This window comes from Lampetra planeri, chromosome 8 (assembly GCF_965212315.1).
Source record: "Lampetra planeri chromosome 8, kcLamPlan1.2.h2, whole genome shotgun sequence".
In the NCBI taxonomy this organism is placed as follows: Eukaryota; Metazoa; Chordata; class Hyperoartia; order Petromyzontiformes; family Petromyzontidae; genus Lampetra; species Lampetra planeri.
Window position 1 is genome coordinate 10,671,976 of NC_136114.1, and position 14,832 is coordinate 10,686,807.

Genomic DNA, 14,832 nt, shown 5'->3' on the forward strand with positions numbered 1-14,832 from the left:
ATAGAAGAAGAGAGAAAGAGCGGCATTGTAAAAAGAAATAGGTATTTTTTTAATATCAAACTTTAAAGGGGACTCAATAAAAATGGTGAATGAGCCAACATCAATTTCAGGACGTGAATCGCATTAAGGTATTAAGGCTCACTACTTTACATTGCACTTGGCATATGGACCGCGGCACTTAATGCATTAAGGCTGCGCGGTCACCCGCTGTGCCATCAAATATCTCCACTGAAGCCGTAATCAGTACCGCACGATTCATTTGTGGGCAGTTTTAATTAGTGCCGTGCAAATAACTCACCGCCGATAATTAAATTTACGGCGACCCGGTTGACCCGAGGGTCGAAAGGGAAGCGAGGAAACGACTAAAAACCCGAGGCGTCCAGGATCAAATTACAAAGGCACGCGGAGACGAGATGGCTCAATGTCTCCCCGTGGCTGCGACGACGGCCCTCTCGTGTCATTCATTAGCCACGAGAGAGCGTGAATCAAAGGACCAGAGAGGAGGGGGGGGGGGTGCGAATACATCACACTCATTGTTATCTTTAATTGTAACAAGATAATCAATATTTCTGAAGACAACGACCGCAGGCCCGGTGAATAATGTACCCGGGGCCCCGGGGTATCGAGTTCTCGCGTTCGGGTTTGTGTGTGCGGTCACTGTTGTGTTGTTGGGTGCCTTTTTCACTCGAGCGCTCTAATCGATAACAAGGACACTTTCGTGAGCCGGTAAAGTGCAAAACAAATATAACAACAACACGGAGCAGCCTCTCGCTCCGAGAAAATCCACTGACGGCCAAAATCCCTGATTTGCACGTCGGCTTCACTTGCAGTTCGAAAAAATCGTTCCGATCTATGCACAACTGCGTGATGTCCACCAAGTCATTTTTTTAATTTAAAGAGTATATTATTACCTTTTTTTTCGTGAAATAAGCCAAAGTTTTGCACAAGCACGCACTGTGTGATTGTGCGGGCATCGGCAAGTGTTCAGCCAGGCGTAGAATTCTCCACAAGCTGACCAAAATTAAGATGCATATCAGCGGCATGAGCCAGACTTTCTGGCGTTATAGATTTGGGGGAAATAAATGTTTTCATCTGTGATGTTTCACTAACATACGTAGCATCTCATTTTACTTTTAATGACCGTACATTCTCAATCGGGTTCCTACCATAAAACTGAATCGGTTGTTTGGTAACGGATATTCGGGTAAACGCCTTTGATGACTGTATTTGCATTCTACCTCAGACAGCGGTAGAGTATTTGGTTACCCGTATGCTCTCGGAGTATTCATACATTACATATTTTGTAAAGCAGTGCCAAATAAAAGGTAATTTACGTTGGGAGGCTTTTTTTTATTTACCATCTAAAACAATACATGGCCAGATTATGAAATCGATGCTTCAATATTTAACTCAGAATTCATTTTTATTTACATGATACGACTTGGGATGTCACACTTGCAGTACCGTAATTGAAACAAAGGGAAGTCTCATGGGCCACACAATATCTGTGAACATCGTCAAATTAGTGAGTGGGTGGTGAGGGGGAGGGAGCGACAGTCTGGAATGATGGTGTGGGGAGACCTCCATCCAGCAGTGGATTGATCATGGCTGATGATGATAATTATTAGGCATTTAAGTTGATGTAACAGTACGTTGATCATTGATTTAAACTCAGTTCCTACGCTCATGACATGTATAGGTAGATTGTATTCTATTTCTTTGGGTCTTTCGGTAAAGCCACGTAGATAGAAAAATAATTTTAAAATAATAAAAAATCATATCTACGTGGCTTTACCGAAAGACCCAAAGAATATGAATTCCTGCAGTCACGAAAGCTTGAAGTCAAGATTGTATTCTATTATTGAGTATGGCAATGCATGTACGCATGTGAAACTTCTTTCGCGCCGTACATAACCAACTGTGCTAATCGCAGGTGTGGGGGTGGAGGCCAACAGACTAAACACCGAAGGCAGTTCTACAGAAGTGAGTTGAGACGAGTTATGGAGTGACAGCTAAAGGAGTGACTATGCCACAAGAGTGAGTATTCAAGAGCTTAATGACAATGTCAAGGTCTGCTAGCCACGAGAGGTCTTCAGGCTATTCTTGCGATGAAGGAGTGCAGACTACAGCGATTGCACGCTCACGTTACATTTAGGATAAACGAGTGGACAAAACATAACCAGTAACAAAAATGAGAAACGATGAAATCTCGGCAACAGAGAATTGATTATTTGATTCAATCAGGACTCCAAATCGTTGCAATTGATCGAATTTCTCAGGATTGGTGTTGCGGTGACGCAAGGAGTCGATGGAGTGGTGGTGGTGGATTGTGCCACGTGTGGTGAGCCCTCCAGTGCTGAATTGGCACAGCGATGAGGTGGAGGGCATGGCGACCCCCAATCACCATCTCCAACTGTCATGAGGACACGTCTCACCTCCTCGTGATGTCACCCATTCACGAAGCAAACAACAAGAGTCGACTATTAATGCAGTCATCTCAATCGCCCAAGCGTGCGTTTATTAACATGGCAGCAAAGGGGACAACATGAGGGTACAAGGACAGCCATGGGCGACTTCTAAGCAAGTTCTTTTTCGTCAAAAGCATCGCGCGTCAAAGCAACGGTAATGCCATTAAATTATGGTTTGTAATAAAATCAATAACGCAATGCAATACACATCGCTGCTGCAGCCTAAACTGATACGATTAAAACACAAAATACTAGAATACACGCAATACTTCAAAATACGACTCATGTCACGTTTTTCCCATAATTTGATTGCATTGTGCATCCCGTGTTTGCGCCCAAGCGCGTTGTGCTTACGCAATGTTGCATGCATCCACTATCTCGCTCCCAGAGTAATTACAATGCAGATCACTAAATCAAATTGCCAACGGGGCACGCGGTGCAGAGCCAGTAAGTTCGGAGTTTAGACGCACTGCGGGCGTTGGTCTTTGTTCGAAAAAATTAACCCGTAAAAACAAAGTTTTTCACTATAAATCGTTTATATGCGTGGCATCGGTTTTATTTTATTATTCATTTCTGTTTTTCTTGAGTTAGAGTTTCATTTGTATCACATTGGTATTTTAAATTAAATATGAAATTTTTTTTCCTAAAAGTGGAAAATTTTGGGAAAAAATTTTCACGAAAATAAATTGTCACGCACAACGAGTCTGTGTGCAAAATGTCAGCTCGATTGGATCACGGGAAGTGGGTTAAAAAATGACCTAAAAATTTGCAGGGTCGTATGCGCGCAAGCAAGCAAGCAAGTGAACTTAATATAAAGGATTTAAAAACAAACGCAGCGCGATGCATGCCCCGTGGATCTTTGGGGGTGACAAAATTTGAAATTTTGCGCTCTGAAAGAAGCCTATTTATATCCACATTCCATTTAGATAAAAAAAACTAAAATAGTTGTGCGATGCAAGTGTTTAGCACATAAAACATCGTCAGGCCCAATCACTTTCCAAACGAATAATTGATTGAGTTGTTTTAATGTGTTATATATATCTAAGGAACTCAACTCCCGTATAGCCCCAACTGACTTGGGTTAAATGACGCAAAACGCTCACATTAGATGCAGGTTTTATTAGATTTATGCCTGAGCAGAACTTTACGAAACATAACTAGATGCCCACATTCCGTGCGTACGGGTTATTCTGCTTCTCTGGCAATACGAATAATTTCTAAGATGCGCGACACAAAATGCACGCTTCAATGTTCTGCGACAGATTTAATAAATATCACCGATATTAGCCTAATTAACTCGGGAACAACTTGATGCGGGAGACGAGACGTTAATTACACGGCTTGTTCAATTGTCGCGCAACCAACGGAGGGTTCATCTTCTTGGTTCTTTCGGCAAAGTCACGTAGAAGGGAAATAATGAAATAATAAAAATAAAACATAATAAAATAATTCTCACGACGTTTCGGCCACAACGCAAGCATCCGTCCTACGGAGTGTTCTCGTCTTTGCGTTGTTTTACGTTTCCATTCGCACGCTCTCCAATCTACGGGGGCATCCAGCCGACGACTCCTTCCTCCATCTTCCGTGCCGCTAGACCCACGCATACCCGGGGCTCACTTGGCTCGTCGACACAGACGACACCGCAGTGCGACTGCTGGACGTCTCGGACTCATCTGTGATTAACTTCCCGCACACGGTCTCCGTGATGCGGGCCCTGAACTGGAACACAAAGGGGAACGACGCGCAGTCGTTCGCTCGTTCGGCACACACCCGGTTCCGCAGAGTCATCTCTGATACCGTGGTATCGTGCGAATGGAATTTGGCCCTAGTGCTCGCCCCCCCCCAGCGCCCCTGTCCATAAAGGCTGAGAGCTCCGCTTTCTGTGGGCTGGGCAAAATGTTGAAATGGGCACTGCAATTACGTTGCAACTTTTCCTCCTCGTATACACCACGGTGGGTGAGAGACATCGAGCAGAATACGCAAGCAGATCACGTCGTTACTCATTCGCTTTTAGTGCTTAACGTGTGTTTAACATTTACTGTTGTTCCCCCAGAATTTTTGTAATGCACCCCCAATTTAAAGGTCCCGCTACAGGGGTTGGCATAGGGTGGTTGGCATGGGCCCTCAGAGTAAGGGATCGAATAGCCTCACCTGCCCCCACTTTGTATCCCGATTCCTGGGTCGAGCACGTCGGACCCAACGCCGTTGCACCGCCTGCACACTCATAGCTACGCCACTACTTTATTGTGCGTGGCATATAGATTATCGCACAAATGTAATTCCTTTTTTTTACTTTTTATCATCAAATGAGGGTTATCAATGAAGATATATATATATGCTACCACATGCACAAATATATCCTCCTGGACATCTGCTGGACATCTGTAAAAAAATAACTTTACAGCTTATCAGGGTTCTCCGAGATAAATAAAGATTCTGAAGATGGGCCGCATGAACTGTTCATTCCATGTTAACTCAACGTCACTTTCGCCGAAATGGTGCATTTAATTAGGCGACATCCGAGCCGTTCAAGTCACAAGATATTGTTGTTAATGTGTTGATGAGGCTCGCCCTGGCTCCTCAAACGTCGTGGTATTACCACTCCCCCTCTAGCACGCATCCTGATTAACTCCCACTCGACCCCGATCCCACATTCCAAGACCCTTTTTCACCCCGGGCTCCCAGCAGTAGCCAGTGCAGCTCTCATTCTATTAAGGGCAACCCCATCTCTCCCACTACCACTCAACCTGTATAATTAAACCCGATAAGTACTCTATCATTGAGTCTTTAGGAAGACATGTTGACATATGGAGTGTAACATTCTTACCGGAAGATGAAGACCTCCAACGACTGGGAGGAGGCAGACGCACTCCCTATGAAGGACTATAAAATAAAATAATAGTTTTTACCCTTTCTGACCATAAAACAGGTGTTAAGATGTTCAAACACTCAAAGAGAAAGCTTTTTTTTGCAAGGACCCAAGTCTGCATTAACCACATGTACTTGTGGTGAACATGCAAATAAACATGCTCTGATAATATATGGCATTGTCTTTGAAACCGATTGACCTACACCAGAGACGGCCTTCTTTAGGGCCTGGTCTCAACTAGGGCTGAACGATTTGGGGAAAATATCTAATTGCGATTTTTCTGACAGATATTGCGATAAAAAATGTTTAAGTCAAGCTTCAGTTCAATAATCACTGTGTAATAGATTTAAAACATGTGATGGAGCATTACCACATGATACCATCAAAATATGAACAGCTCTATTCTAATGCAAGATGAGAACTTAAAATATATTAATTGCTTCCAACATGTATGTATTAAAATGTTTATATGAAATAGAACAATCAAACATAGAACAAGTGTTAAGTTAATCAATAAAGTTATAATAATAATAATAACAAATAAAACAATTCCAATAAGAAAATAATAGGACTTTTCAAATCGCAAAAAATCGCAGCCTTTGCGATTTCCTAATCGCATTATTTAAAATTGCGATTTCGATTTGAAATCGATTAATCGTTCAGCTCTAGTCTCAACTATAGTGTTAGACGAGAGAACGCCAAAATGCGAACAGCACAAAGACAACGCACTAAAGGACTATTGGTGGAATAGCTTCCACGTGGTTCATTAATTTGCTTTATGTCTTGTGGAAGGAAACCCATGTTAGTCCCCCACATGGTATGCCTTGGGTTGCTTTGTACTTCAGAATATGGCAACCCAATCTTCCCCCGCCGCCCCCACTCTATTCAAATGCAACAATTTTCGGGACATCTGTAAACAAGAGCTTTATAGCTCATCGGATTCCTCCAATATAAATACATCATTTTGGTTCTGTTTGCAAGGAGTGGGCCACGGGCATACACACACACACACGAGACGAGACTCGTTTCCTCTTCCTCCGATCCATTCGCTTTGGCGCTCACCTGCTTGTTCATGAACGAGCATATCAAGGGGTTGGAGACGCACGACGCCTTGGAGAAGAACGCGGGCACCGTGACGAAGCGCAGGTCGATGTTGTGGTCGCGGTTGGTAACTATGTAGAGGGCCAATGCGGCTTAGGGGCACGTAGCACGTACAGAAGTAGCTCACCATCACGATCACTGTGCGCGACACTTCTCGCTCGGCCTTCTCTGTGCTCGAAGGACTCCTGCTGCTGCACTGCCACCTTTTATGTAACGCAGAAGCGAACGGCGCGGTGGGTTTTTTTTTACTGACCGAAGATTCCCACTCAGGGCACGAGTGTTAATGATGTTTCGTCGCGTTCCGAGTGTGCGTGGGCATTTGTGCGCGTTGAGCGTCTATGCCTTCTTTCAAGCTTGCGCCAGCGCGCTGCTTTAGCGGGGCAATCTTGAAGTGTAAAATTAGGATGCGTGCCGAAAGTTTGAGAGAAGACATCAATGCTCTAACACGCGGAGCCCAACCTGGAATACCACACGTGGGTTACAGATGGCTGTGAAAACGCGTGCGTTACGTGTGGATGGAGACCACTTCTAAAACTATCAAATGTCGCACGAAGAGAGTGCGGGTTGGTGAAGGAGGTGGCCCAGAATCAGTTCAGATAGGATTCGCCACTGATATTAGCCGTGGTCGGGATCAAACTCGGCATGCCAGATTCAAGATCGCAGTGTGTGTGTGTGTGAACCTGCTTGTTCCACTCCACATAGAGAGTACAGTCCCGTATATGGAAAAAAAAAAACACGAAAAATAGATTGGAAATTACTGCTGTTGCAGTTTCAATCAAATTGAAAAATAAATTACAATTTATAGTAATTCGTTTTGCAGAAATGCATTGCTATTCCAATACACTGCGAAGTGCTTTGAATGCTGGATATGAAACACAAATAATACAATAATGTCCATGATGATGGCCTTTTTACAGACTGTGAAAAAAATATACGAGCCAGAGCACAATGTTTTTTTTTTGCTAATTATTACGCCTAAATTTTATCTAAGCCTGTAGGCTATTTCTTTGCAATATATTTAACTTTTATACTAAAAATAACATAGAAAATGTAATTATACCCTCTGACGCAGATATCTCTTCCAAGATGCTTGTGCAGATTCACATTTGGCGACTGCACAATTTTTGCCATTTCCCATTAACCATGATAATTACATAGCATTTAAAATTATATCAGCGTCGTAATGATTATGCTGGTGGAGGACGGAGGCTCCACTTTATAAGCACTTGGGGTCACGGACCACTATGCTCCACAATAAATCTTCAAGAGAATAAAACTTGAATTCGGGTCATGAAGCAGGCACAACTTGAAATCACTCCACCGTGGCGACAGGCTTTACGGTTTCCATGCCCCGTATTTTAAGAATTATAATTTTAGGACCTAAATCATAGCAGCAAATATTTGGTAGTAATGCTGCTGCGTCGGCAGTGGTGCACAATTAACAAAACTCGTCAACAACACCGCCTTAAATAGAAAAAAATATATATAATCGGCAAAGTTTCAGGCAATGACCTTTCTGCATTGCACATAGAGAGAGAGGCCAGAGAGGTTGAGTTAGTAAGAGTTGGAGACTGCACTTCGCACCATGGGGACCTGATGAGAATACTTTGTTGTTGTTTATGTTTTCATCATTGACGCCTGAGACTCGCAGAGGCGGCCGATGGCACAAATCTCCGGTGGGGCGATGCTGGCGCCCTAATGTGAGCGGGGGGGTGGGAGGAAATAGCGGGTGGGGTAGGGGGAGGGGGCGGCGGATTTAGGGGAGCAGGGATATTGGCAGAGGATCGTCCTCCTGCAAATGGCCTTGATGGGCCCCATTCGCTTCATTTTGGCACTCGGTGGGAGTGGCTTTGAATCGGCCAATGGGATCGCCGATATATCCCGCAGCATTGTGGCGGTGAGGCTGAGCGCTGCGGTAGCGAGATGTTATCTCCCTCGCCTGGTATGCAGCAGGGACGTGCGGGCAGGGGAGGCATGGGAGGCAGAGCCTCACCTGCCATACCCCAATGAAGATAGCTGTTACAAAATTTTTAAGAAATTGTAAAATACAATTTTAGATTTTTCCCATGATCTGTGTTACAAATGTAATTTCTGTATGATTTCAATTATTACAGAGAGATAGTAACAGGCACGGGCTTGTTGCCCGCGCCCCATCCAGTTACTGAGGGGTTGCGCAATCAGAGGGGAGGCTGAGCTCGTCGCTGCCTCACCTCTCGTCTCTCCCTGTATTTGCAGCGCAGCTCCGCAAATTTGTCGATTTTGACTGTAAAAATGATTGGAATCGTACATAAATGACGTAACACAGATCAGTGAAAAAAAAATCCTAAATTTTTATTTATGAAAATTTTTTACAGGTGGGGGCTCTGCTTCCCCTGCCTCCCCTAAACGCACGTTCCCTGGTATGCAGGAGGTCGTGGGTTTGATCACGACCCTGACACCTGCTGCTGTATATTTGGAGTTTGCATGTCTCACTCCCAGTACGTGGATTTTTCTCCGGTTCTTCCCTCCACGTTATATAATCTTGAGAGTGTTTGGCTGCTATACATTTCCACATGATGATGAGCCACTTCGTTGAGCTATCGTTTGTGGCCAGATCGCTTATGGAAAAGAGCCACATTAAGCTCAGTGGACCCTTCCTGGTTAAAGGGGCCGATTTTTGACCCCCCCTCCTCGTCACACGGCGTGACAAAAAGTAGACCCCCTCTCAAATATGACGTCACAAAGCTCTGCCCCTCTCACCCCCAAAAAATAAACCATGCTTCAAATCGCTTTAAACTATTGTCATTGTAGTGCGTATTTAATGTGGCGCTGCACTCTGATGTTGTAGAAGAAAACATTTATTAAAACGTCTATTTAATTAAGTAGAAGGTGTTGTCTATATTTATTAAAAGTTGCGCATTTTGATGTGACGTCCCATTTCTCACCCCCCCCCCCTCGTCACACATCGTCACAAATGTCTGACATCCCCCCCCCAGGTGCGTGACGTCATTTATGGACGGCCCCAAATATAAAATGGCGTTTATCTGTATAGTGTAATAGAGTACTGTACAGTTATTTATTCTAGTTATATCGATTGTATCAAGCCGGGTAATGGTGGCTATGCACGCCTCTACTTTGCACTGTGGAGACTGTGAGATGGTTGGTGGATAGCACAAACGTTGCCAAAATTCCCTTCCCCTGAGCGTCCAGGTATCACATATCCTACTCTTTGGTTCTTTCGGTAAAGTCACGGTAGATAGAAAATTAATAGATCACGACGTTTCGATAGCAACACAAGCAACCGTCATCAGGTGAAACAAACACAGCAGGAGAACTGCTGACGTACGAGAAAGAACCAAAGACTATGGATTGCTGCAGTGACGAAAGCTTCAAATCAAGATAATCACATATCCTGGCTGGCCAGGAGATGGCAGTATAACAAAAAAGTGGTTCACACTCGTTCCGTCTATATGGAATTGAGTGTTTCCCCCCTCGCACGCGTGGTGTTCTCCCACTTGTAAAACACTCGTGAATTGGCCAATAACACCTAAATACATAGAGGCTCGCAGAGCTTGGGCAATTGTTGACGCCACTGGCTCATCGTGTGATGCTTGCCTCTGAGAGAGTGCGTGCCGTTGCAAGTAAAAACAAATGTTTAATCAGCTCTATCTGAATAGAATAGAAATGGAAAAATAAAAAAACTCCAGAAATCAGCCACATTTGTATCTCCCCCTCCAAAACGCAACACCCCACAGAGAAAAAAAAGAGAGAGGGGGGGCAGTTCCTATGTGTACAACCTCCTACTGAAGGTGCAAGGGTTATGACTCATTTGAACCTCCAGGATGTGGCTCATTTGTCTGTAGCATATTCAAAAGTCATGACTGTCATTATAAACGCATGAGGCATCTGCAGCGTGCACGGATGTGTGGGGAGACTGCCACGAACGTGCAGTTGCATACGCTAATGTATTCATTGCACCAATAAATAAAACGCGTACTTAGAAATAAAACGCAAATTATAATTGGACGGTTGGAGCAAATTGCACACTTTAAATTTGTAATCAAAATTCCGGGCCTTCCGACTCATGTGACGCGCGCGTCATTTATTAAGTTGCGTGTGGAATTTATATAAATTTAAACGAATTTTCTGGCCTTTTATTTGAGAGGAGACCAAAAGAAAAAAGCACCCCAAAATGTCGTTTTAACGGGTGATCAAGAAAGAAAGAAAATAAACCCCGCAACAACTTCCAATCACGAGTTACCGCGGAACGAACCAGCATATGCGCACGCACACACACACACATTGTGTCGTAATTATTCACCAATAATTAAAATCGACGCGCGCGCGAACCCAACAATCCACCGCTCGGAGCGTGCTCAGCAGATTGCCGTGGGAGAAAATGATGATCGATAGCGGCACGACGAAACAGAAGACGAAGAGGAAGAAGTCGGTGCAGTCCTCGCTCTTGTACTTGGTCCCCACCGTGCACCAGTCGGGGCCGCAGGAGCACTACAATCCCTTGGGGAAGCATCTTTGACCACGCATCGAGGGAAGGCCAGTGTGAGTAGTAACTACATTGTAAGCTCAGAGGGAGGGCAAGGGCAGGACGGTATGACAATCTGTTAGGTGGCAGCCCGCGATATTTGATTTGTCTCGCACGGTCGCATCATTGCATGCGCTTTTGTTCTTGTACACTCTTGATGAAAACACATCTCGTGGTGCTTGTCAAGGGGGCCCCCCAAATCGTAGCTTTGGCCACCTGGCAAGGGGGGAGGGCAAGGCACCCCCCTGCCCCCACGCTAGTTATGTTATTGGTAAGCACGGTCAAAGCATGCATCTATCTCTAATAGCCAGCAACTGGCATCATGTGCAAAATATTGCAACATCGCTGCAGCCTCAACGTAGCAGCAGTGTTTCAAGGCCCCTACCCTGTTAAAGATGTGCTGCACCTGCGTTAAGGAGTGATGTAGTTGACAGTGTAGCTGCTCAGGTATTGGGTTCAATTACACGACATGCGTTTAATGTAGGACTATGGGACCATCTGAACGGACAATTCCGTTTATATTTTTTCGAATAATTGTCGCAATTTAATCCGACGAGATTCTCGGCAGTTCTAGAGTAAGTTGTTTGCAATCAAAAGCTTGCAAATTAAATATCCTGATTAGGGGGGGGGGCGGGTGGGGGTTGTCTCAGCTCATCATCTCCACGGGGTCACTAAATTGAGTTACTATTTTGTGGCGAAGTCACAACAGTTCTGGACAATGGAGAGATTCCCCACCATAGAAATATGAAATTTCCAACAATGGCTCATTTGAGTAGATTTTTTTTGTAAAAATGACTTTCTGGCACATTATTGGATATGTTGTATCTGCCAAGCAGGGCAGCCAACCCCATTTTATCCGTGTTGGGCACTTCCCTTGGGAGTGTTTCATGCAGGGTGCAATCCCTTCGCTTTTGGATGCCAAGGTTTTAAATTTCCGCACCCCATTGACTTTACAGAATGTAACAGTCCAGCCCTTTATTTAACCGTGTGTGCAAGATCCCTTCGCAATGTGTTATATTTTATGCAGGAGTTGCACATGATTTGTAACCACGACAATGCCTAGACTCCAACATTTGTCCTGGTACAAATGTGACAAATGCATGTAAACAATAATTTAAAGAATTGATTCTGTATATCCAACAAAAAAATCGAAGGAATTTGTAATATTATTAAATTAATATGGGTCAAAACAACAGGTCAACTTAACCAATGGTACGATTCTTAATTGCACCCACCCGCAACCTTTTTTACATATTTCTCATGTGCTCGTAAAAAAAAACTATTTTAGACGCCGCAAGAATTAACGTCAAGATAATATACTGTATAATCACAGCTTCAAACTGGAAATGCATGTGTAAGCAATTTAACCCCCCCCCCCCATTTTCACTCATTACGATGCAATAAAAGCAATCATCCGTTGCATCTTCTGATAGTTCAGTAGGGATGTTGAGCGACGACGAGTATAATGCACCATGGGGGCAGCAGCACCAAGTGTTATTTTGAAGCATCATGCTATTTTCTTTACCGAACTAAATCATTACCAAGATGAGTGCACCATGAATACATTTCACGAAATCAAGTTTTAATCTGGCTTGTTCCAACCTCGAAAAATCACTTGGACTAACGGGACGACAGCTTGACACTCAACAGAAGCAGTGCCTCGGTTGTTTTTTTCCTTCCAATTGTCTACAGCATCCATCAGAAAATATATTATCATCAGCCACATACGTTGCTCTATTAAAGGCCAAAGAAGTGGGATTATTTATACTGGTGTTAAAGCACGTAGCTTTACTTGCATCAGAGCGAATCACGCTAGAAAGTCGTTTGTTTGTCCTTACGCGTACGAAGATCTCACCTGCTCCAGCCGAAGAAAGGTGGCAAAGCCACACCGAGCCCCAGCACTCAGGCAAGGCCAAACGCAAAGAGGGCATGTTTGGAGCCAAAGCGAAAATTACCAAACGGCTTGCAAATGACGATGTAGCGCTCAGCTGCCAGGAAAGCCAACGACCAGCCTGTCACCAAGCCTGTGTGGCGGGCAGACACAAGCAATGCACCGTGTAATTAATGAATGCGGCATTTACAAATGACAAATGATACATTGTCCCGTGCAAGTATGTGCAAATAAAACGCACCGAATTAAATATTGCCTTTTTTGCGTAGCACTCCATAACGAATTATAAGAAGACTTTTGTTTCATATATTCACCGAAATAAACTATGTATTGAAGTTCATTAGCCTATGAGCGCTTTTAAGACAAACGTCAGCCGAGAGCATTTGGTTGCTTAAAGCAGATTTTAAGAGTAAACTGATTTGACATCTTTCAGTGGATGATTCCGTCCATAGTAAACGGTGTTTGTGAAAAGGCTGGTGTGAGACAACCGTCACAGTAGCATACCTGTCAACCCCCTATCAGTGCCTACCCTATTAGACCAATTCACATCTTATTGGTCACCCCATGCCCTTTTAAATCTCAACGTTCATCCTACAAAGTGCCATCACAAGGGAGAAACACAAATAGACAAAACGAAATTTGCCCGTATTTAAGCGGCTTTTACGACCTGAAAACTCAATTTCCTTGCACAAGAATACGGGTAAAGCGGATGGGTTTACGGGTATGCGGTAGACCAGATTTCCAGTTCCAAGTTGTGTTCTGTCAATAAAATGCCATTCGAATTCAAATACAGGTCTTTCCATCGGACAAAAAAGTACAAAGAAATCTTTAAGAAAAAAAAATGCACGAACAATTGTGTGAAGAGCCATGTTAAACATACATTTATGGTTATCGTTATGACAGTATATGCAACAAAGTGTCTGCATTTCCTAATTATAGTGGACAAATCATACGTAATTCATTTGGTGACCGGTGCACCTTAGTCCACTGCAAACTGGACATCAAAACGATTGAAAGACTTACCGGCCATCGAACCAAAGAATGATTCGAGCGCACAGACCGTGGGGCCAAAGACGAAATAGAGACAGAAAACGAGGCCTGCCGCCGATATGTTCACGAGGATGTAATCGAGTGGCTGTCGCAGCTTCTTGTATTTGACGGTGACGATCAGAACGATGGCTGTTCAGTGGCGTGCCGCACAGGAACACGAGAAGCCCATGAACGCGGCCTGTAAGTAGAAAGCCCGCTTTGGGGCAATGTGATACAGCGGACCATCGAAGGGGCCCACTTTGGAGATGTTTTTGAAAAAGTAGAACTCTTCATCTCCGGACATGGTTGCTGGTTGCTCACCCCCCCCACTCCCCAGCGCTTTGCAGGCTGTGTCTGATGAGGCTCAAAAGCACATGCCTTGAATTACGCAAAAAAATCCAGTGTTTGCCAAACACCCCATGGGCTTTATATGCTTTCCATAGGATAATTGGTTGGATTAGCTCCGGCTGCCACAGTTTAAACCACTTAACTCTGCTCCGGCTCTGGTTTTAGCCGCTTACAATGAGGCTCGCCATAATCAGCATATGCGAAGGGGGGGGGGGGAAGGTTCTTACGAGGTCCATTAGGATATCGGCTAATTGCGCTTCATAAAAGACAAGCAAATGCCCAGGTAAATCTGCTAATGTCTTTCATCGCCGATCGTAAAGTGCCCAAAACGCCTCAGTGGACTATCAACCAAAGTGCCTCAGTCAAAAGGCCAACGATGTGCCTCATGACGATCAAATACAACCATTGTGAAGCCCTAACACAATGAACCGTGGTGTCAGAAATTACAAACACTTCAATAGTGCAGGTTTCCTGCAAACAAGTTTCAACCAAGAAGAAGTTTCATTCAGTACGTTTAAGAAATGTATCACTTTCTAAATCCCGACCATCCAAAGCTCTGCGTTATGCAGACAGAATCAATGGTAATTATGTAAAATGGAATATC

The 14,832-nt window shown here is 44.1% G+C and overlaps 1 protein-coding gene across 1 annotated transcript; it reads right to left on the reverse strand.

Moving 5' to 3' along the window:
- Positions 1-4,043: 4,043 nt before the first annotated feature.
- On the reverse strand, positions 4,044-14,184 carry LOC144720480 (ultraviolet-sensitive opsin-like). The gene is given in 9 exon segments (XM_078597277.1): positions 4,044-4,187; positions 6,400-6,531; positions 6,533-6,616; positions 6,618-6,641; positions 10,780-10,948; positions 12,816-12,984; positions 13,875-14,031; positions 14,033-14,059; positions 14,062-14,184. Coding segments are annotated over 9 exon segments (1,014 nt in total). The 3' UTR covers positions 4,044-4,058.
- Between the last annotated feature and the right edge of the window lie 648 nt (positions 14,185-14,832).